We start from the raw sequence: 25,458 nt of genomic DNA, 5'->3' as shown, positions 1-25,458 counted from the left end.
CTGTTGAGAGAGTAAGAACATGGGAAGGAGAATGAGACGGAGAGAAAATATAGGTGCAAGGGAAAAAACTGCCTTTCACCTGTTGTGTGTATTATCTTCTTGTCTGTGACACAGACATAAAACTGTAGTGAAACACTGGCAAGTGTAGATGTGACCTTCAACAGGTTGCTTTTGATTTATTTTTGCTGTGTGCGTGTCACAGTCAAAATTGGCGAGACTCCGAATCTCTAGATGTAGCTGCCTGACATCACGCCGCAGTGTAGCTGCCCTTACCTGTTAACATCAATGCGGAAATGAAAAGCGAGACATTCCACCGCACACGGGTCACAGAGCCAGTGTGTCCAGCCTGTTACAGGCTGTCATCTAAAGACAATAAAGAAGCAGCCAGTGTGGACAAAGGGTTAAGGGTTACAGCAGTTGATCTGCGTAAGCGAGAAGATGATTTTGTCAATATAAAAACTCCTGCGTGTGTTAGATGCAAGATATCCAGTGATAAGTATAGCCTCTGGCAGTAAGGAAGGGTGAAATATAACTATCACTTATCAATGCCAAACCCTGTGTAGAATCTAGAAAAATAATGCGTGCAATCTATCTTTCTTCCCTTTTTCCACATCATATCCCTCTAGTCCTACAGATGTGACACTAGATGTTATACGTGGGCTCTGACCTCTTGTTTCAGTATTTGTAACTCCTGATCCAGACGCTCCACTTCATGTTTTGAGTCCATCAGCTGCTCTGTTTTCTCTTCCCTGAAAACACATCCACATATGACAGTAAAGCTTCAACTCAAATTTGTACAATTCACCATTAAGTTGTAATGTATAATCAGCCCCAAACCCTGCTAATATCTAGATAGGTTGATAGTAGTTGAAAAATCTGATGACTACAAGTAATGAATGAAATACATTTGTTTCCTGGGGGGTCAATGTCAGCTAAAGCTTTCACATTACAAGTAGTCATACAATAACATTTTGAGCATAAAAACATTATAGAGCAAAAAATATTATTAGAGCAGTATGCAATTACTTGATAGTTTGTGTCTTGGACCAACATACTAGTTATGTCTTTCTTATTTGACTAAGTACTCACAGTTCTTGTCTGTATCTGCGAAGCTTGACTTTGGTATCAGCGAGCTCCACAGATAGATGCTGCTTTTCCTCTTTAGTCAACCCAGACACAATCATAGCCGAGCCTCCATTACTCACTCCCACACCTCCAGAAACCTGGGCACACTCTAGGCTGCTCATGCCCAGGTTCCTGCACCCTTCCTGGATCTGCTGACTGCATAAGTAGTCCCTCTCTTGGGTCAGATCCACAATCACCTGGAAGGACAGACGTTTTCTTGGTGAATTCAGTTTCCAGTCCCATTGAAACAGGCAGCCTTTTAATATTCTTAAATTGACCAATTTTCAAAAAAATAAATGTATTCATTAGTTTATTTAGTCTGTAGGACATATAGTCTGTTTTTCTAAAGATTTACTTTTATTCACCTTTGAATAAAATCTTTAAACACTTTGAAAAGATGAAGAATGTGATAATCAGTCAAGTGACCCATGTATCACACCTGTGAGTGCTAACTTAAATTTGCTGAGTGAACCTGAGAAGCTACAGGAGAAACATGTTGTTTGTATGGATCCAGAACAGTCTCATAATGGATAAATGCACACATAAAGGAATAAATGCACGAAAAAGGACTCACAAATGTATTTGGGGAGTTGTATATATATATGACTCGATACACAAATGCATTTTCAATGCACACACAAATATGCTTCAATCCATATACAAGTTAAAAAAAATTCACATATAAAAATAAGATTTGTAAACATATTTGTGATGTGCACATAAATATTTTTTTTTTGTTTTAAATATGTGCAATAAAAATTCACAAATGTACAAATCATCAGTTATATGCAATTTTCATCAAATACATATTTGGAAGTTGTTATATTGATATATAAATTGTCAAACACGCATTTGTCTCAGTGCTTTTACTTTGTAAACCTCCCTGCATTTGTGTGCAGATTTTTGAGACTCATCTAGCGCAACTCCGATTCACAAATGCGTTTTTTCTGCAAGGGGGTCGTCTGCAGCCAATCAGATGTCTCACTCCTTTACAGCCAATCACATGAGTGCCTCAAACACAACTCCCCAAATGCATTTGTGAGTCCTTTTTCATGCATTTATTCCTTTATGTGTGCATTTATCCATTATGAGACTGTTCTGGCTTCATATGTTTGCGTCTAATAAATTCTAAGTAAAGTTATTTCAGTGTGTAGTGGTTAATTTGGATCTTTACCTCATGTTATCACTGGTTGAGAACCTGATTGCAAATTCTAGTTGTGTGTGGGGAGGTCTGATCGCTTTTATATTAGTGTGTTCAACGAGAAATTCTTATGAAACAGCATTGCACCATAGAACACTACAAACTGGACCCCAACTACAATAATCAAACATATGTAAACAAATTAACTCCATCATATTCATGATGTAGACAGTAGACAAAAAAGAATGGTCTTTGATTTTTAATACAGGTGTTTAAACTCTGTAAGATATTCTTAAAATCATTCATAACATTTTGTTTGAGCCTCAGTACCTCACTGTCTTTGTCCCTCTGTTCAATCAGTTGCTGTAGCGACACAGCCATGTTGCGGGACAGATGTTCCAGTTCCTCATGTGGTAGTTCTGATCCCTCTTCCAGCCAGGACAGGTCGAGAACATTTAGCTGGTTATGAGTCACCTACAACACACACACAGACACACACACACACACAAAATAAAATGTAGCAAAATACAACGGAAAGTATATTGTATATAGTATAGAGGCTTACTCCATGCATGAAGTGGGGTGACTGTAATTTTAAATAACCACTTTATTTTCCAATATTTGAAAAGCTGGAATGGGCCAGAAACTTGAAACTTGGCCCAATGATTGGAAATGATGTGCATCAACTTTTATTAATATATGAGCCCAGTCTGCCAGATGGTGGCGCTGTAACTAGGGCTTAAAAAATGCGTTTTGGGGAAAGCCACGCCCCTCACACCGTAAGTCTGATTGACTTGAAATTTGACATACAAGTCCAGCTCCATGTGCTCTACAAAAAAGCCTCTTGGACCATTTAGCTCCGCCTACTTAGATCTTTTGCTAATTGGCATAATGTGAAAAACAGTAGGGGGCGCTATAAATGCCATTAGCATGTAGCTGAAAAAACAATTTGGAGAAATCTGGGGCTTATCATGGGTATGTTTTGCACAGATCTTTGAGGAAGACGGCGGTCGATGTCATCGACTGCGGGGGATGAGGGTCAGGGTGGTCGGTTTGGAGCGAAAGAGGTTAGAACCCGTGGATTGCCGCTTGCGGCTACATTCTTAAATTGGTTGTCATAAGTTCCACAGTGTTTATCTTTTTTACAATATCTATCCATTGTTTCAGGGGTAGAACCCTTCTGGAATTGTGCCGGTTTATTATTAGGGTTCTAACCCGCAACGGGCGGGGCTTGGTTATTATTTGTTGTCTGCTGCTTGAGCTCAAATTCCTGTGAGCTGGAATGGGCCAGAAACTTTAAACTTGGCCCAATGATTGGAAATGATGTGCATCAACTTTTATAAAATTATGAGCCCAGTCAGCCAGATGGTGGCGCTGTAAGTACGGATTTAAAATGCGTTTTTGGGAAGGCCACGCCCCTCACACCGTAAGTCTGATTGACTTGAAATTTGTCATAAATTTGTCATAAGTTCCACAGTGTTTATCTTTTTTACAATATCTATCCATTTTTCAGGGTGGGAGACGCTTTAAGAAGCAAATGTGTTGTATGCATCTAGCTGCTGGTTCCAGTTTATGGCCAGAAAAAGCTCATGGTGTACATCTGGTGGAGACCATCTTTGCACAGAAACAGGGGCATCAAAAATAATGTTAAATTTATTTTATGCCTTTTTTTAATCATTTAAATGATGGTTATTCATTGTGTTCAAGGAAGTTAAACAAACAACACTACAAACATTTGATCTCCATTTATCACCGGTTTATTTCTATCATAGGCGACTGACCTCCTGGATGTGAGAGACAATGGCACCCTGTGTCTCAATGTCCAGCAACTTGATCTTCTCTATCATCTCCTCCTTACGCTCACACTGATACGCGCGCGTGCGCACGCACACACACACACACACACACACACACACGCACACACGCGCACACACACACACACACACACAGAAATTAGAATAGTAAAGACATTTGAATAAAATCTTGGTTTTTAATGTTTCTATTTGTTACTATTTCATTGACTATGGGAAATGTAGTTTATCTTCTCCCTCATGGCCTTCCTCTTTTCTGTAACCAGTAGAATCAGTAAAGATTGGGAGGAATATAAAAGGAGGGAAGAGTGGAAGAAAGGGAGGGATATTAGGAGGTAGGGAGTGAGGGAGAGAGAAACAGAACAACCGCGGGCAAAGGGAAAAAAGATGAATGACGAGATTTATAAAAAGCTGGTAGGTGGGATCAGAGCCATGGGAGAGGTTGAAATGAAAGACAACAAAGAAATGAACAAATAAATACACAGACTGAGAAACCACCTGATCCCCCCAACCACATGACGAACCCTTCCTCTTTAATTACAGGCAGCACATTAACCGCTTACCTCGCCATGTCAGGCTGATATTAAATTAAATTAAATGAAGGCTTTCTTTAAATGGATTTCAACTTTACTTTAACTTTATGAACTTAAATATTCATGTATTAACAATATAGAAATATATACAGTAAAATACTTAATGCTAATGGTTCAACTGTGTATAAACCACTGATAGGACCTCATGTGCATTTGACCCAACAGTCCTACGTTATGAGTAAACACAATGAACGGCTATGCTCAGACATGCAAAACTAAAAAGACAGAAATGCACTTCCTGGGAGAGATTGGGTGGTACACTGAGCTGCTGTGTTTGGGCAAGTGTGTGTGAGCATGTGTGTGTTACCTGGACAGCGCAGCCTAGTATCAGCAGCAGAAGTCTTTTCAGATCCTCCATGCTCTTAGCTGGAGACAACAAAACCCAGAGTGGTATTGTAAATCAGAATATTAGCTAGTCTTTGAACATAATGTTTGAAAAAAATATCAAAAGTTCTTTCAATTTACAGCAAAAACAAATTTTTTTTTAACTTTGCAAACACACCACCAACATTGACACTTCTACTCTGAACTAATGCATTTGCCAACATGATTTTTGGAGTGGACTTATTACATCACCACAGTGATACTGTGATGACATAAATAGAATGGGAGCCACCCTAACAAAGAGTTAATAATAAGCTGCATATATGTTCACTGAATGGCCATAAGTGTGTTTTTGCAAAGACACAGACTTTACAGTTTGCATGCTGCATCAGGGCCAAAGTAGTAGATTTTTACATCAATTTATTTTATCAGCAACTGGATGAAAAACACTGATTGAGAGGCCAATAATCAGTCGTTCCACACAAGACAGTATATACACATACTTGTAAATATATGCTAATTTTTAATGTACTACTTTTACTTGAAGACTTTTACTCAGGTATTATTTGTATGGGTGACCCTTATTTTCATCAGGGTAACATTTTAACACAACATTTTTAATCAGGTTTGACTTTTGGGTACTTTTTACAACACTGGTAAGGTAAGGGTGTGTGATGTGTGGGTGTGTGTGCTACCTGATAATGGATCCTTGGCGATGCAGAGGATGTTGGGAAGGGGCATGACTATCAACTGCTGTAAGGTCTCCTGTAGTGGAGAAGAGGAGGTTGGGTGTATTGTTGGGGTGTGTGTGTGTGTATATATACACACGTCACAATTTAAAAGACATGTAGGGCTCTGGTCTAACCAGGTAGAAACACAATATCAGCTTTCACCACAGTTACACGGCTGCACAGAGAGCTTAGAGGTAGTGACAATACCTGCAGATACTGTTACACTGACCCAAGTGTAACAGTATACACCAGAGGGTAATGAGACCCAACCAGTCTCCCTCTCTCTTTGTCTCACACACGCAAATACACACGGTGTGAATAAATTATGTGGTCTGGCTACCAGTTGACTTTAAGGCAGAGTGGTAACTCGGCTGTAATGGGTGATTCTCATGAAATTGCATTTTGACATGTCTGTAAGGATTTGATAGACTCAACAACTAAAACAATCATACTTTTGTATTATATATCAAACCATGGTATGTACTTATTGTAGGACTACTGTTGTCTTTGCATTTGATGGATTACTCTATATTTTATGACAACATTTCAACCTTAAAGTTTATTACCGTAACGTGTCCGGGCTTTTATTTTTTATCTTAAACCCAAAATTATCACAATACATCCCCATAATTTAATATACATATTTATAAATACAAAATTGGCAGTTTTTGACTACTTTTGATTTTACCATTATATTTCACCTTAAAAACTATTTACCTTGCCTTGTTTGGTGTCATTATTTTCAGCACAACCTCACATGTGTGTCTGTACAGTTATTGGTTCAATTTGATATACTGTATTAACACAATGGACCTAAAATCACAAAAAGTGTCTCCTCGTTGTTTTGACTCACAACACAAAAAAACACACTACACACTAAACACACTACACCAAACGCTGAATAACACACTTACTATACACTCCAAACACGCTATATGTCACAAATCTCTCTCATATGCCTTTACATGTAATTTTGAATGATACTTGGGTTTTTGCATGTCTAAGGGCATATTGTAACCAGTGTCATACTGGGTTGCACTCCTTCAAGGTCTGTGGATAAGTTTTAGCACAGAAAGCAAGTTATTTTCAAGAGTTCCCAACTTGTAGCAGTAAGTGGAGTTGTTTCACTTTTTGAAGTACATAACTGTTTAAAGTAAGGAAAAATACATTTGTATACTGTATAGGATGTTAAGTAAATATCTGTCTCTCAGGTACTGTATGATTTTTACGACAAATTACCCTCCCTTTTTAGAAAAGATCATCTGCAGATGCAATCTGCACTGCAGAGATGGAGGCCATTTTCACTGTCCATTTTGTGGAACTACAATAATCCAGAAAGACACCATTATGCCCCATCTTATAAAGTGCCACCTCGGCATATATATATATATATATATATATATATATATATATATATATATATATATATATATATATATATATATATATATATATATATATATATATATATATATATATATATATATATATACACACACATACATACATACACATATACATACATACACACACATATATATACACACATGCCTATAAGTAGTGCAAGGACTTTCAATAAAAGCTCTATGGCTTGTGTTCATGTCAGGAACCTGAGACAGTGCAACATGCTTTGATTTCTTGTAGAAACTATGACTGCCAAAGACAAGATCTTCCAAGCCAATTTCTTGCAATTCTCTGAGTAGACGTATCTCTGAAAAGTACTTTAGAAGTAGGGTCCAGCAGGAGGGGAAAACGCTGTTTTTTCAAATTCTTAAAAGACACTTAAATGTTATTCCTACTGACACTTCTTGAAAATTAACAAAGATTTTCCTGCCAAAAGTGTGAGAATGATTTAATGACAGCGGCCATTTTGAAAAAGCCAAAAAAAGTCCTTCTGCCTGCAGTGGAATGATTATCCACTAGTGGGCAGTATACATGTATCAGGTGATATACAACAGGTTTTTAAGGAAAGTATTGATTATGTTGATAAGATAGAGGTCTCAGAAACTTAGGTATCAAATATGATACAAATGGTCAAAGTATCTGCAACTTTTTCCTGCTTCAATGTCCTTGCCTGTACACTCAAGTGAACACGTTGTATTGTTTGAGTTTTTGTTTTGTATATGCCGTATCAACTGAGTAGTATTAAATGCAGCTCCGCGAAACGGCCATATAGAAGATGTTACATGTCGCCGTTGGACTGCTTTCGTTTTCTAATTTAAGTCATTTCCACACTGCAGACACTTTATGTATAGGTTTGCCAAAGTAAGGGTACACGCGCGTCTGCATTCTGCCACAAATTGTGCTCTGAAAAAAAAAAAAATCGGGCTCAAGTCCACATTCAAAATTGCCGATTCCGATCAGCGGAAAGATGCCCAGATCAGCCCCTATCCCGATACTACAGATCGGATCGGGACATCCCAATCTGTAATAACTCAATCTTTCATGTGATTTGTAGCTGTAAAATGTAAATGTTAACGACACACTGATTACAGGAAGAAACCTCAGAGAAATGCATTATGCCGCAGGAAGCTTGCACAATACTTTTCCCCATCAACTATGAAAATGTGGTAACATTAGAATCCACTGTCGTTTAACTGCTGTGAATCCATGTCCAACACAGCCTTCAGTTTATTTAAAAGGCTACAATGAGCCCACACAGATAATAATATGAGTTAATTCTGTATAGCAACATACAGCAAAAAGTATGGAGTGGGCTCGATGTGTAGTTTTGGTAGACACTGAATGTTGCTCATCGTTTGTTTTCCTGTGGAAACCGATGAACTGCTTATGTACCATGGCTGCCATTCACCATTTAAATTCCAGATTGATTAAATCAATAGACATCTGAAGGTAATTTTCTTTTTTCCCCCACTTGAATCTTTATCTACAAGTATTTGCAACACTGACATAATAAAGCTATAGACAAAAACTAACAAAACAAAAACTTTACTACATTATTACAGCCATGAGGATTAGTGTATCTACTAATCATTGTTCCAGTCCAGTGTTGTCTCTTTGACTCCTGTATAGAATCCATTTATCCAATTTTCTTTCGAATTGTGTCTTGTAGGCACAGTATGTGTGCCTATTTTGCCATTAAAAAGATTTCCTACACAATTGTTAACATTGGTCCTTAGTTGGTGGCGTTTCCTTACCCCAGTTCCTAGTGATAGCTTTCTTGCTGTCTACTAGCAGGAATTTGATCAAATATCTATCACTAGCCATTACATTTTCTTCAGAGAATTTAAATAGGTAAAGCACCAAGAAAATGTTAGGAACCTCATACCCTAGTATTTGCTTTAGTTTCTTAAATAACATTCCCCAAAATACAGTTATTTTCTGACAGTGTGAGAACGTTCTACATCAAAAGACCCACACTTTCACCAACACTTCTGATGACTGTGAAGCTGCTTCACAGTCATCAGAAGTGTTGGTGAAAGTGTGGGTCTTTTGATGTAGAACGTTCTGATGACTGTGAAGCTGCTTACTTTTTAGTTTTGGTGTAATAAAGAAACAAATCAAATTCTCCCATGAGAAGGAAATTGCTATAAGTCACAAAATGCTTCACATTGAACATGACTGCTGTTTAACTGTTTCATTTCGCTCTCAGCTTTTACAGGATTATGTTTTAATACTGCTGGTGTAAACGCAACATTTCCTGTAATACTGCTAAACAGTAAAAGCTTTTAAATGACCAAATAATGGGGGGCTTTATCCTGAAGAAGTTACAGGAAATTAAGAATGTTTGCAAGAACATTTGTTAGCTGTGATTCTTCGATAGTACTGCAGGGATCAAAGTAAGTGTGTCATTAGTCTAAGACACACCGTCAAGCAGGTAGCTCAAATGTGGTGGAAATGCAATTCCCTGCTGCACTGGGCTGCCACACTCAGTGCGTTTACATGCACAGCTTAGTCGGATTACAGTTACGGCGTACATAATTACACAAACTAGGTGCACAATGGTGCTCTTTCATGCGGTGATTTCGGAGGAAAGACGCCGCCACCGCCGTCCGTCTACTTCCTGCTCACGGCCCCGGGAAAGAAATCTTGTGCCTGCACAGAACGCAAAATCCGATCCGATCTGACGGAACATATACATGCAGGAGTAATGCGACTATCAATTGAATAATCTGGGTGCTTTAATTCGACTATGAGAAATCCCATCCGGTCCGGTTTTAGTCAGACTAAGGTGTATACATGCATCTTAAAGATCCGATCATAGTCGGACTAACACAGTAATTCGGTTTTTTCGAGTGTCATGTAAACGCACTAAGTGAGTCAAATCAAGTAGAGCCATGCTGGCAGTTGTATATGGATAAATGCCATATGTGTATTTTGACTCATTGTCAAAACCATAGTTGCTGTAGTCTGCATTATTATATACATGATTAGCACTGTGTGCGTGTGTATACCTGGTAGTACATCCTGATGTGTCTGGTGAGAACGGTGAGGTTATGAAGGCGAAGCGACACATCATTGTTCACATTCTTGTTCAACCTCTGTTGGGTTGGGCTGGGGTCACTATGGAGACAAGCACACAAATTCATTATTCTTGGCTACTTATGACAAAGATCATCTGACACACACACACACACACACACGCACACACACACATATACACACACATAAATTCAACTTCAGTCCAAATTCAGAGCTCAAATCACCCCTAACGGACGCTTTTTTCAACTGCCTTTGTGGCTTTTCTTTAGTATTCTTTATGTCTCTTCCATCCTGGCGTCCTCCTCTGTAGCCCACTTTCAGATAAAACCAGTTAGCCCAGCCTACATTTGCTGTGAGTAGAACAATAGAGTGATTATCATTGTTTCTGAAGACAATAACTAACATATGAACATGTGGTCTAATTGGGGACAGAGGAGCGTCCGGATGGTAGAAGTCTCAGATTTCCCATAAGTGGCATATTTCGTTGTTACCATTGCAGGTAGTTTTAGCGTCCTGCGGTCAAAAGTTGTGTGTCAAATCCGGATTATTTTTTTTTTTATTACATTTTATTCACAAAAATAACATATCCGATGTAAAGGCTGTGTGTGCATCCAAAGTCTGATATATTCCTCTTTGCCATAGAGCTCCACTATTTTCCAAAAACTATTCAAAAACACATCAATGAGCTACATTGTTACACTGGGTAACATGTTCCTTCGCATATGCATGCCATGTATATGCGCATATGCACTTTCCGCCACTGAAAATAGTCCTTGACAAGTCCACTGTTTACTCTTCTGGGAGAACCTGCAATGCTCAGTTATTTTATTAGGGTTGGGTTATGCTTAATCATGAGTAGTTACTGTTACTGTCTGATCACATTATAAATCTTAAAGTGTTGTTCAAAACAGTCACTCTGGAAGGCAGAGTGAAATGATGAATGTCACAGAAGCAATATTACTTATATACGGAGATCATCTCTCCTCAAAAACATTCAATGTGTTTCCAAACGAAAAGAGAAAATACATTTTCAAGAATGAAAAGGAGAAAAAGAAGCTTAACCTTGCCTGCAGCCATGCTAGTAGCTCAGAGAGACTGTACTTGTAAGAACAATAGTACTTGAAGATAAATATTAACTTCAGCACCATAACATGCTAACAATTACATTGCCAACTTACTCATTTTAAGCAGTTATAATGTTTACCATGTTCTTTAACTTAGTGCAGCATGCCAACATTTGCTTATTGGTGCCTGGCACACAGTACAGTTCATGCTGATGGGAACGCAAGTTTTGCATGAGGTCAGTGCCGGCAAAGACTATAATTGGCACAATACAATTATGTGCAACATTACTAAAATATGGTCTATCTATAATATAAATGACACAAAATATCAAATGGCCATTTACAGTAGTGGCACCCTAGCTGAGGGGTTGTAGCCACTAACAATAATAGCAGCAGCCTGTCAAAATATCCACAAAAAGAAAAGTTGACGCAGAAGGAAGGCAATAATAAGAGATGGGAAAGTGTGCTTAATGAAAAAGCCGGTATGTCTTCTTTGATACAGTATGAGGCAGTGACAGTGCCAAAGACATTTACACTGGCACATTGACACAGATACAAGTATGCTAACCTTACCCAGGAAGAAAGGCAACAAAAAGAAACCATGAAAGAATTGAAAGGCAACCCCCTTCTCTTATGTTCATAAAAGTTAAAATATATCAAAGTGATTTTCAGAAGGTGCCTTTCTGAAGCAAAGTAGGCTGAAGTGAACAAGTGTGCCCAGACCAAAAACAGGCTTTTGACAATGTAATATGACAACAAGGAGATAGAATTGTTTTGTCTTAAATTAACAACAAGCCCTTTGGTTTACAATAGGAAAAGTATAAATTAGCAAGATCATTATCGTTTTGATTTTGAAACAATGCTGGATTGGCAATCTGGAAATGCTGGGAGTAATGCATGTTTTGTTTTACATAAAAAACATATATACAAAACTAGATGCCGCCACAACATACATACTTCATAATACAGGTGTACATGTTCTACAGTCTTGCTTTATGTCAGTTGGTGTTGCAGCACTCTCAAATTTGTGACAGATTCTCTCTATGCAGTGCCAACTTCTTGATCACTTGCATGTGGAAATCCAGTTACTACATATGAATAAACTGAACATGTTGAGAGCTGTTGCAGTGCAGTCTTATCTGCCTGATTCTGTGTTATTTCTTAGTCACTGTACAAACTGACAGCAGCTCAGTTCTAAGGCACTGTTAATCATCCTCTTATACTCCACTGCATGTCTTAATGCAGACTTCACCCACACATCTGGCTGTGACGTTTACAACCTGAAACAAGCAAGTCAGGATGTGGTCACAAAAAAAACACTAACACAGACACACAACGGAAACACTGGATTAATTCACTTACCGCTCATATACCTAGTAACTGACTTATGCAAATAAAACAAGAAAAACTCTGTAGAATATTACTTACATGTGTGTCATGATCTTGTGAAGAAAGACGCCGTCTACCAGTTCCATGAACATGTTGACTCGCTCCTCTGAGCCTACGTTATCACATGAACCCAGAGGACCCAACATTCTCACCTAGAAATAGATAGAGAGGTCAACTGCATTGCACCCAGAAAAATCCAGTGAATTATCTTGCTGAAAGTAATACTGCTCTCTTTTTGAGGAATGCCCTGCTCATACTGCACACTGACACAGGTTGAAGCTGCCCAGTGGAACAGTCTGATCTGCCAGGCACTGACGCAGATAGGGATTAAGGGCCTTACTAATGCAAAAATTTTTCTTTCACAATTCTAAACCAAGACCTATCCTACAGTTTGTTTCAGAGATCACACCACTAACCTTCCGAACACGAAAAACTTATTTTCTTTACTTGACTCTCTACTGTGTGACTGTAACTGTGTTTGCCTGTGTCAAACAAAGAGAGGAAAAATTGGAGGCTGGAGCCAATATAAGGCAGCAGAAAAGTTTAAGTGGTTCCAAAACAAGCTCTAGTGGCTGAAGGTTGCACAGTCTGAGTGGGGGGGGGGGGGGGAACACGACTGATATAGTTATTGATCGATACGCTTGTATACACGGAACATAAATCTTTTTTTGCAATGCTCCCGCCAATGTGGTTATCAAACACTTTCTGAGAAAGATACAACTGTGATGGAGGCAGGAATTTTAACAGTTTAACAATTCGCTGGACAACATATGCTGATAGCTATATATCTTTGATAGGCCAATATTGGCCAATACGATCAGTCAAACATATATCAGAAAATAAAAGCCTAAAAAATGAAAAATGAAAAATGTTCATGGTTATCCTGATGTTCAGTTCAAGATGTTTGTATTTTTTCATTTATTTATCTTTTTGAATTACATGTTCAGTTCAACAGTTATTTCCAGGATTGAATTTCTCTTTTGTCGTTTTTGGGTGGTATTGACTGAATAATTGGCTATCAGCTTGTTTCTGCTCCAAACTATAATTTTACTATCAGCCTTTAAAAATCCTTTGGTCAACTTACACTAAATCAAGTTGTTTTATTCCAAATTTTTGCTTTCTTCTAATGTTGCAATGCACCTTTAACTACACAGAAAACCACTCCAAAATAAATGTATTATTGTTGTTATTATTATCATTATTGTTTTTATTATTATACTCATAATCATCATCACTAAATCTGCAAGTATATGCACATATTCTTGAAAACAAGGTAAAATGTACACTTCTGAAACGAGTTTTAACCAATTATTCAGTCAGTTCCTGCTTATAGCTTTTCCAGACCAATGAAATCAGCTGGGGTGGTGCAGGCACAGTATTTGGGTCAATTGCGGGAAATCTTTGTGTATAATAACAATTTATAGCATAGCATGATGAAGATGTAAGGAAACACAATCAACGGAATGACCGCAGCTGTAACCAGTGAAGTAGAAGAAACAGGGAATTAACTTTTTCTGTTTCATACTTAGCATGAGGTCCAAATTTGGAAAGTCCCTGAAACAGCAACCAATTTCTCAATGGATCACCTAATCGGACACTGAAACGCTGAAAATATGTACCCTTCTGGATTATAACAGTGGAAGTATCAACCATTGGGTTAATTGTGTACGATATCAAACTGCTGGTCTGGTGAGATGTTGCAAGTCGAAGTTTTTTCGTGTAGTTTCCAGTTGGTCTGTTAATTATTGTCAACAAATGTGCCCCGAAGTAAAACAGAGACAGAGACATTTGTCAGAGCTTGTGTGCGCCAGCTGCTCCCACTCACCCACAACACCAGCGGTGACTCCATGAAAGTGGCGAGCAACTCCGACAGAGTCACATCCATGTTTGCTCCAATCGCTTAATAATCACCAACTAATCATTAATCCACCGGTCAATCAGTCGATATCCACAGTAGGGTAGCGGTAGGTCTCCACACAGGAGAGAACAAAGCCCCCGGCATCGATCGCACCCTGCACGAGCTCTACACCACTATTGTCTCGCGCTTTCCCGTTTCTGTAGACACTAGGATTAACATTTTAAAAACACGTTAAAAAATAAATACCAAACTTTTCAAAAGGATCCCACACTCGATCACATGCGCATTGGAGTCAGTTCAGCTAGTTCATCTAAATATCCTGTTTATTTTCAGTTTGAACGTACACTTGATCCAAACTTCGCAGAGTTGTTCGCGTTGCCAAGGATACACGACTTGGACCGCAAAGCGGCGAAACCGCCGCGAAATTAGGAAAGATAAGTGAACTCAGTAGCGAAAAGTCATATACACGATAAAGAAAACGAGAGAGCGTTATGGAAGTTGTTTCCGTTGTAAGCTACATCTCCATTATGTTTCTCTACCTCTGCCGTCCTTCTCTTTATCATTCTGACTGTGAGACCACAGGCAGGAGTTTTGACTGACAGGAGTACTGACCAGTTCGCTACAGCAAGAAACGCGGTTCCCGCCCTTTAAGCTAAATCAACCAATGACAATGCCGTACTTTGATAGCGTTTTCAGACTTGACAAACCAAAGAGTTTAGATGGAACAAGATGTGCACCTGCTAAAGAGTTTTAAAACCAGAAAATTAACTTTATTGGTACTATGAAGTTAGTTGCTTTTGGGGTTAAGGTTATGTAGATCGCGTTTGCTAACTGTCATAACGAATGGCAAAAAAATCATGGACATATCATGATATGAGTGCCAGTGCTTTTTTACAATATATTGGATGAGAATGTACTCTTCTATCCCCAGAGACAGTGCACTGGTCACGCAGACTGAGTTAACCCAGATAGGTTTGAAAACAGGCCTGGTTGAATAAAACTGCTGATGTTATTTTTGGTGCTGATTGCCTCTAAAAGAATGTCCCCTGCGTATAGCAAAATGTAATGTAGGCTACAGATTATTTTAATTTCACTTTAACTTCACTTTCCACTTAAAAATTGCATTGAACTTAATTTAACTCACATGTCATGACTAGTGAGCTTGTAGAAATCCTGTCTTAGATTTAATTTCAATTTACATTATTATCTATGGTGATTATGATGATGACGATGATTATTATGATTATTATGATTATTAAATAATTTCCCAGTCTGGGATCATTAAAGTAATTCTATCTATCTATCTATCTATCTATCTATTATTATTAGTAGTAGTGCTGTTGTTGCTGTTGTTGTTGTTAAGTAATAATAATTAATAATTATTATTATTATAAACTGCAGTCCAGAGGTTTAGGTAGAGAAGAAAGGAATAATGAAGAGAGAACAAAAACGCAAAAAGCCAGCTACAACGAAAAAGTTGAAACTGACTCAATTTTTAAAGAAACGCAGACCAGTGTTACGTTGCAGTGACCAATCCCATAAACTAGCGATCAGAATAGCTCAATAGATCAAAAGCACACGAAGGTCAAATGCGACATGAAATGATATACAAGGGACTGACCTTTACACAGAAATGTAATGGGAAGGTGGGGTTAAGGGCGGCGTGTGGATCAGAGACCAGGAAATGTGCCTTTTCTTTAGTTTTATTCATTTCTTAAGAGTGTGGACCTGATCAAACAGGAAACAGCAAGTTTATCAGCTTCGTCAAGAACCAAACCAATCATTCAAAAGTTGCATCATAAGAGGAACACCTCACTATATGAAGCTGTGTTTCCTTTGCGCAACAACACCAGAGCTGATTAATTGGTGGAAGTAGTACGCTATAGCATGGAAGTAGTTTTTGAGAAGCCCCTGACTGACGTAGACCTCAATGTGGGCGGAGTTAAACGATTAACCCCGCCCGTTATCCAACATTTGACTCCGCCGTCACTGTGATGCTTCCTGTTCGGTCTTATGTATTCCTCCTGTCTCCTTCCACGCTGGCTTCTCGAACCACAAGGTCCAAAAGACTGAAACCATCCGGCGCCCAGTGAATGAAAAGAATGAAAGAAGAGATTAAGAACTGTTTAATACCGTGTCCGAAGAGGGACAAGAAACCATATCATAATCAAATGTAACCTGAGATTCTTTCTTAATGTTATCAAAATTAAAGGGATCACTAGACTGTTTTTTTTTTTTTTAACAACAAATTATTTAACAACAAACAAACATTAACATAAAACAAGCAGGCAAACAGTAAAAATGTTAATGAAATACTAGAATGATATTAATGATGATCATAATGATAATAATATTTATAATAATAATAATAATGACAATAATTATGATGTTGATAATGATAATAACAATGATGACAATAATGCTGATATTAATGATGATAATGATAATATAATAATGATGATAATAATACTAATAACGCCAATAATAATAATAATAATAATAACAACAATGACAATAAGAACTTTAACAATCATCACAATAATAATGTTTAAAAGTGGGTGGACATGTACTGGTCTTAGTCTGAGGTACGGATCATATGATATCACTCTTAGAGGAACATGGCATTGATTTTCAAGTTTTCTTCATCTACACAAAGTTTGAAGAAAGTTTCCATATCCTCCTGGTCAGTGCCGGCCCTGAGTAATTTGGTGCCCTAGGCAAGATCTTAGCCAGCGCCCTCTTGCATCGCAGTCAATTTCACAATCAATTTTCATACACTCACACAGAAACTGCAAGTATGTATTCAAGATTTTATTTCTTTTAAGTCAAAAATATCACACCAAATAAAAACTGAAGAAAGAAACAAGTGATAAGAATACAATATAAATGAGGCATTGTGCATAACATTTTATCTCTCAGCCTCAGAGTGCCATCTCTCTCTTATCTATTATCAGCCGCTTTGCAAAACGACCTCCAGCTCCTTCCATGTTGCCATGTGGGTATTGTGCTCCCGGCTATCCTCATGAACCTTCAGCAAGTTGCTTGCATTGTTCCAGTCCTTTAGTCCTTCCTTATTAAATCTGTGAAACATTTAACAGCAGAAGCAGTGCAAGCTATCATTTCTGTTTGAGTATATCAGCCAGCTTCTTTTGATTTGTTCAGCATTGACTAAGACTCTTACAAAAGTCATGTTGACACTCTCCCATCTTTGTTTTTGGGAAATGTGTAACTGCTTTTTATTTGAACTGGTCCTCTGTGAACTCATCTCACTTTGTCAGTTAGCAGAGATGGTCAGTCAGCATCTATTGGTGCAGCCTTTAGTCCTGATGCTGTGTCACTCTGCTGTGCTGAGGTAGAGGGACAGGAGCACCTGGTGCTGTGTCACTGGGCTGGTGGTGAAATATTTCAAAAAGCATCTGAAGAGAGAAGAGAAGTATATGTGACCAGTGGATGTTACATTTTAATAAAAAAAAATGTGTGATGAGATTCATTCAACTTTATTGTCATTGCAATACAATTCAGTCTAACCAGAGTGCAAGTGCAGTGTATTTATACACATGTTCTTGCCTATGAATGATATGGGAAAGCTAAGGTGTGGAGTATTAACAGTAATACACTTTAACTGCACTTAAACACTGATGTAAACTTTAACAAACATAAACTATGACACAATAAACCAAAGGCTTACAACTACACTATGACAAAGGGGATGGAAAACTAATAGCATTTTAACTGACAAACAAGCAGGAAAGACACCTGTAAAATAACACCTGAACAGGCCTAACGTTAACTTTCCAAATGTCCCTGATGAATTTAAGGTGGAGTAACATTAACACACGTCAACTTAGCAATTTATTGATTATTAAACAATGCTGCTATCGTCCGAAGTAAGCTAGCAAGCTAACACTCTGCTCCAACAACAATCATTAAACTATTAATTTCATTCGCTTTATCACATTGACGTTACTGTATCTGTATCTTCTTCACATCTTCCTCTTCTTTCTTTCTTTTCCTTCACTGGGCGCCGGATGGTTTCAGTCTTTTGGACCTTGTGGTTCGAGAAGCCAGCGTGGAAGGAGACAGGAGGAATACGTAAGACCGAACAGGAAGCATCACAGTGATGGCGGAGTCAAATGTTGAAGAGTGGGCGGGGTTAAACTAAACTAAACGTTTAACCCACACATTGAGGTCTGCGGGTCTGCAGTCAGGGATACACGGGGCGGCTTTGTTCCGCCTCAACATCACACATGGCGTCAATAAGCCAAAGAACAGAGCCACACTGTGGCTTCTGTGTGCCACTACATCTCATTAGGTGAAGATGAGTGATCGGCTTTGTGATAGCTACTGTGACATGTAGTTTTTCAAAGCAATTAGCTTTTTGCACATTGGAGACATTTGAAATAGTCTCAGGGTAAGGGTTATAGCGATGCCATTCGCAAGACTTTGATAAAGTTGAGGCTCAAATACATCTAAAAGGTCTGTGTCATTTAATTGTTGCTAACTGTACTTTTATGCTTAATTTCATGTATGTAATGTCATGTCAGTGTATTGTTTGGTGGGGAAATAAGACTAATACATTAAATACGTTTGTTATTCGTCATCATCCATAATGGTGCTCAATCTGCATATGGGAATCAATCAATCAACCAATTAAAGCTTTTATTGTCATTTTGTTGTACCAACAAAGCAGCACAACAAAAATGAGGTTACGTTTCTCCAGGACAGGACATCTGTTTTACCGCCGCTGCTAGCTAGTGACAGCACCAAGGAGAGGGAGACTCCGGCGGCAGACACCACCGCTGCAACCTGCAGTGAACTAGGCGATCATGCAACACCTTTCAACCGGACAACAAAGCAAATGGAGTGAGTGGAGAAACAAGGAATACATGGCTCTTCTCCAAAAATCAGAAGTTAGGATGTACAGTATGCATGGAGGCAAAAAGCCTGTTGCTTGCCGAAAGGGCAACTGGAGTACATCTGTCAGAGGAATGGATGAATGGAGAGGTCAGCAATGTTTATTTGGATATTGTTGAGCTTTCAGAAGGCACAGATGCTGAATCAATACACAGAAGTTTGAGGAAAAGCTTGAGACAAGCGGGACTGGATGACGAGTTTCTGGGAAAAAACTCATCTGCATTGCAACGGATGGAGCTGCGGTACTCCCAGGCAGAGTCGGTGGACTCGTCACTAAACTCAAACAAGATTTCCCCAAAGTTCAGTCTATACACTGTCTTGCTCAGCGACTTGAGTAAGCTGTCAGACTCACTTAAGGAAGTAGCTGGGTGTAACCAATTTGAGTTTTTTATCTCAAAACTGTATGCCCTCTATAACCAGTCATCAAAAAACGCCTGTTTGCTCCAGGAGGCAGCTACAGGCTTAAACATGCAAACCCTAAAAATAGGACAAGTCTTTACAATTTGTTGGATGGCTAGTGTTTTTTTAAGGCATTGACACCTTCATTTGCCAGCGGATGGATCAGAAAGGGGAGAGAGATGGGGGGTGTGACATGCAGTACAGGTCCTCCGGCTGGATTTGAACCAGGGTCTACTGCATTCGTGGCATGCGCTCTAACCTCTCCACTACCTGCACGGTGAGCATTTTTAACACTGTGAGGGCATTATAGAAAGGTTATCCTACACTGGCACCCCAATCCAGAACAGCCATGGGAGACACATCTCGCTGTGACACAGAGAGGCAGAAATTCAGGGGCCTGCACAAACTCCTCACAAGCACTGGGTTTTTGGCTGATTAGGCTTGTATGAAGGATGTCCTACGAGAACTACAAAGCCTGTTGCTAAAACTGCAACGCAAAAAAAAATCTTTAGTTGATGCAAGTTGCCACATTCAGCAGACCATTGACGTCTTGACAGCCATGAAAGCCAGTGGAGGAAAATCCACACAAAAAGCGGAACAGCGCAGATCGACTGGCCTGTTCAAAGCTTTCAGAGAGCAGGCCGAAGATAAACCGTCTTCATTTCTATCAGTCTATAATCAACAGCCTAAAGAAGCGACTGCCTGAACCGGACCTTGTCCAGATGCTGATACCGCTGGATAAATGCTTTTGGCCACAGCAACATAGCGCCCATATTCTATATGGGGAAACTGAAGTTCGAGCATTGGCAAAAACACTGGGAGAACCGGCCTGAGAGGCTGTCAAGGAGTTCTGGGACTTTAAATTGCAAAACAGAGCACCAAGGAAAATGCTTGAAAAACTTCAAACAGCAAGTCTGACCTACTTGCCCACCTCAGCTTGAGTGTGAGAGGGGATTTTCTGCCGTGAATTCTACTGACAGCAAGTAAACGTAACAAGCTGCATGAACAAAGCCTCTCCTTGCTTCTCTTTGTGGATCTGAATGGACCCCCTTTGGAGCAATTTAACCCTCTGACGGAGAGCAAAGACAGAAGACCCCAGGTCCCTGTGGGGATTTAAGGTAAGAATCATGGAATTACTTGCTTGACCTGTGCGTTTGTGAGGACTGGCCCTAATCCTATGTATGTATTTTTTATTGTTATGTGAGTCTCTTCCCTAACTACGATGCAACTGATCTATTCTGTTTTTATCATGACTTGCATGATGTAGGAGTGGTTGATTCAGAACCATGGACAGTGGTTTTTGCAGCGGCGGCAGCTGTCCACAGTTACTGCTACTAAACATGTTACTAAACATGTCACACGCACTGCGCACTGTGTAGTGCGCACTGGAAAATAGGCCTCCCCCGAAAGCCACTGTGTAATTCGAACCCTGAATATAATAATTTAAAACTAAAACTATGAATAGGGGCTCGTGAAGTGCATCAGTGCACATGCTCCAGATCAGCAGTTCATCAATCTAACAGCTTGTGGAAGGAAACTGTTGATAAGTCTGTTGGTTTGACCTTTATGACTCCGGAACCGTTTTCCTGATGGGAGCAGTTCAAAGAATGTGTGGAGAGGGTGGGAGGCATCCCTGATGATGTTCAGTGCCCTGCTCCTGCAGCAGCTTTGGAAGAGTTCTTGGACAGAGAGAAACTCCGGTGACCCTGTCAGCTCCTCTAACTACTCTCTGCAGGGCTTTTTTGTCTGACATACTGCAGCTGGAGAACCATGTCGAGATACAATACGTCAAAACACTCTCCACCACACCACTGTAGAAGGTCCTGATGATGCTGATGGGGAGAGAGGCTTGTTTCAGCTTCCTCAGGAAATACAGTCTCTGCTGGGCCCATTTCGTGATCCCTGAGGTGTATTTCTTCCAGCCTAGGTCCTGCAAGATCTGCACTACGAGGAACTTGATGTTCTCTACTCTCTCCACTGTGCGGCCACTGATGCTGAGAGGAGCATGCTCAGGCTGTGACTGCTGAAAGTCCGTTACCATCTCTTTTGTTTTGTCCGCATTGACCATCAGATTATTTTCTCACCAACCCTCTAGGTGTTTAACTTCTTCTCTGTACATTGATTCATCATTTCTATGAATCACTGTAGCAACTAATAATGTAATAACGGCTCATAATGTAGTAACGGCTCATAATGTAGGCTAATAAATTCAATGTAATAAAAGTTCCTAATGTAATAATCAGCTCATAATGTAATAAAATCACGGACGCAAAACGTAATAAGGGCTTAGCGCATAATGTAATAATGTAATAACATATTACATTAAGAGCCTTATTGATAATGCTCATAATGTAATAACAGCTTATAATGTAATAATAGCTCACATAGTGAGAAAAGTGTTGCATTATTATCATTGTTACTTCTGCCATCCTTGCAGGGGTGGAAGTAAACACTTTCACCTGTGTCTGCATGTCAGCAGGATCACACTGCAAACATGGTGGAGCATCAGCCAACTTAGGTGCCATATACTGTACCTCCGCTCCCAATAAGCGGCAGGCCTCATAAAAAGGAAGAGAAGCCTAATTGTTTAACACATCATCCTCCGTAGGTCAAATCCATGGTATAAAGGCCACAACTGCACACACTGACATCTAGAATGCACTTATTGTTTTTGTGTTTGACTATGATTTGTACATAGGTCGCACTACAGTTACCAACTTAAAGGTCCCATATTATACTGTTTTTCATCAATTTCACACAGCTGTCAGAGGTCCAACAACTCTGTATTCGATATGTATTGCCCCAAACACATCCCTGGTCCTGCATTCCAGCTGTCTAAAAGTCGCTCTGCTGAGCTCTATTCACAGCAGTCTGTTTCTGTGCCTGCACCTTTAAATGCTAATGAGCTCCGTCTGTCAACGCCTACTTGGGGAGCCTTGCCTGCTACGTCACTCTCAGGGAGAGGAAGCCCCTTATGCTAACAGTAGCATGGCTAATGTTTACACTATGGCTCGCAGAGATTTTTTCGTTCAACCGTACCAGTTTGACCCAGAATCGGACCCAGAAGGATAGGCTCCTGAAGTAGTACAGACTCTGCAGCTGCAGCAGGACGTTTCAGAATGGTTAGTGTATCTAAATAATGTTAGTTTGTTTGTATGTGTTGTTACAGTTACTACCATGTAGCTAATGGCTAACAGCTAGCGAAAGCTGTGTTTGTCTCCAACACAGTCTCCAAACTCTTGTACACTGTTCGCATCGTCTCTGTCTCCAGTCTGCACATGTTTCCAGACTTATTACTGTGACAACCAAGCTCCATCGTAATATTATTAACATCAAACTCGCTTCAAACGCCATTGCATAGCGGACCGAAGTGGAGCTAACTAGTTAGCCAATTTCCAGCTGACTTCACCATACTCGTCGGCAACTGTAAATACTATCAAACCGCGGCGACACTTATCGGTGGCTCGGGTGCAGTTGCTGGGTCCGGTATGGTTGGGACTGATCCTTTTACGAGGGTCAGTGTCGAGGCAAAGCCAGCTTTGTACTGACCCTCATTACTGAAGCAGTCCGATGTGAAGTGGTTAGCACACACATACAAGCTAACACGAACCGCAGCCGGCACCTTGTTATTAAAAATGAAACACAACCACTGTCTCTTCTGTTGTTCTATAGCTGGGACAGAATATAGGCACTTAGGTTGATTTATACAACCAACAACAGAGCAATAGCTCTGAGCGACAACGTTGCGAAACACTGCTGTCTCTCCGCTGGACACACCGAACTTCACCTCGGGGATGAACGCCCCCCTCTCTGATATCTCCTATCACCGCGCAGAGGAGGTCGGCCTATGATAATGACTCCTTTCATTACATAACGAAAGGAGCAGATTCTGAACAGCCTGTAGGAGCACCGTGTTACCAGTGGGTGGGCTGCAGAGACCATGCAGGAATCACTTGTTTTCCTCATTCAGGGAGTTGGCAGGCTCAGGGAGGACCAGCTTATATATGTAGAGACCAGAGAAAACATGTTTTTTATGATATGGGACCTTTAAAAGCTGGCAGGAGAAGAGGTTGGATTAGGGAGGAAGGAGGGGGACTGTAGTTCATGTAGTTTAAAAGAGCATTTTCTTTGCTTAAATAACTAATAATAACTTTTGCAATAAAAACACATTTAAAATTGTTCTTTTCAAATAGGTAAGAGAACACTCCTTCCTTCCACACAACCTGATGAAGACCTTCCAGTCAAAATGTTGCTGTTTTTTTTATTGTTGGTCCTTAATGCCAATTTAATAAAGGCTTTGAAACATTATTTTCCTACTACTTATGTTAAATACATGATACAAGCAGCAATAACTTTCCAAATTCTAGACTGATAAATCGATACTAAAGTGTGTTAAGTATAGTCACAGTCATGCAGTGGCAATGTAGTTATTAACTTATAAGCTAAGAATAGCTTTACTTCTGGCGTTTTGCATTTACACTTCAAAATTCATTAACGTTGTGTTAATTTGTGAATATTATCTTTCTGATCAAAATGTGTGACTTGTGAAACATGTGTGCTACCGATCTTATTTTCTGCAATAATAAAAAAGAAATTCTCAATTTTCTCATTTTTTTCTCCAAATTCTATTGGCTTTTTCTCTACTCAGAAATGTGATTCTGAAATGGATCTTCCGAAATTCAGTTAAACGCCTGAAATAAGGTCAGTGGCTAACACAAGAGATTTTCACATTTTGTTCTACAACATAAAATATTCAAGAACATTTGTATGATTTAAAACTTGTTTTAAATGCTGACAAAACTAAAGTCATGCTGTTCTCTAATACAAAATCAAAATCACAAAATCTGCACTCAATCCTCTCTTCTCAGGGTTTATAGATTGAGTGTAGAGCTGTCCCAAACGATTATTTTTCAAACGATTAATCTCCCAGCAAACATTTTCTCGACCTGCGTCTAGATGAAGACGTCCAATACAGTTGGCGTCGCGTCACAGTTGGGGGCGGGGCATTTCGAGGGGGAAAACAATCCTTTCCCTCTCGCCCGGAGCACTGTAAGCGCGCGGATTTCAAATTTTGATATTAATGCTAAAAAAAAATGTCAAACATTGACTCATTGCACCCCATTGACAGGGATAGATACGTTAAAAAGATAACTTCGATAGGATCGGATTCTTGTCCGTATCTTATTAAAGAGTGGACGAATGATCCGACTGAATGGCCTGAAGTTTCATTCCCTGATATCTTCTGCTACCTGGTTAAATCACCCGGTAAGAAGCAAAATCACATTAACTGATTAATTAAACCTCACATAATTTCTATATCTGACATGAAAATTAGCACGTTTTAGTGAATTTGTTCCCCACACAATGGTTGTTATTGCACAGTAGCCATCATGAGCTGCAAACATATTGGTTATTGACGACTCGGTATATCACACAGGGATTTACACACAAAGCAGCCTAAAGAATTATCGGTCCCTGGAGGCACACAACTTTTTTTCAAGTGGCTTTGTTGGAGTTGTGCTTTATCATAAACTACCTTCCTCGGATACCTATCTGTTCCGAAGTGATGTAAAGCCATCCTGGAGGGTGACAGAGAAGCTGCACCAGACGTGGGTCGCAGTTAAGGGAGAGGGTACTATCATCGCTGCCCACTGCAACTGCATGGC

General features: G+C 39.5%; 1 protein-coding gene and 1 long non-coding RNA gene across 6 annotated transcripts in view; both read right to left on the bottom strand.

The window, feature by feature from the left end:
- The window catches only part of ccdc88c (coiled-coil domain containing 88C), a 48,423-nt gene extending 33,348 nt beyond the window's left edge, over nt 1-15,075 (bottom strand). For all 5 annotated transcript variants that reach the window (XR_003980935.1, XR_003980936.1, XR_003980937.1 and 2 more), the window contains exons 1-9: nt 14,447-15,075; nt 12,661-12,773; nt 10,141-10,249; nt 5,690-5,759; nt 4,978-5,036; nt 4,048-4,131; nt 2,597-2,740; nt 1,090-1,322; nt 668-749 (exon numbers count right to left, since the gene is read on the bottom strand). Coding sequence is in view for 2 of the 5 variants with exons in the window: in XM_030391772.1 (XP_030247632.1) it covers nt 668-749; nt 1,090-1,322; nt 2,597-2,740; nt 4,048-4,131; nt 4,978-5,036; nt 5,690-5,759; nt 10,141-10,249; nt 12,661-12,773; nt 14,447-14,506 (954 nt within the window). In the remaining 3 variants the exon portion in view is untranslated. The remainder of the gene's footprint in view (nt 1-667; nt 750-1,089; nt 1,323-2,596; nt 2,741-4,047; nt 4,132-4,977; nt 5,037-5,689; nt 5,760-10,140; nt 10,250-12,660; nt 12,774-14,446) is intronic.
- A 2,458-nt stretch (nt 15,076-17,533) lies between these two features.
- On the bottom strand, nt 17,534-19,457 carry LOC115566011 (uncharacterized). The gene is made up of 3 exons (XR_003980933.1): nt 18,436-19,457; nt 17,661-17,895; nt 17,534-17,559 (listed from the first exon to the last, which is right to left on the bottom strand). It is a non-coding gene; the product is annotated as an uncharacterized LOC115566011 (long non-coding RNA).
- Nucleotides 19,458-25,458: the final 6,001 nt, after the last annotated feature.

The sequence above is a fragment of the Sparus aurata genome, chromosome 16, assembly GCF_900880675.1.
Source record: "Sparus aurata chromosome 16, fSpaAur1.1, whole genome shotgun sequence".
Classification (NCBI taxonomy): Eukaryota; Metazoa; Chordata; class Actinopteri; order Spariformes; family Sparidae; genus Sparus; species Sparus aurata.
This window is presented reverse-complemented; position numbering and strand designations above follow the sequence as displayed.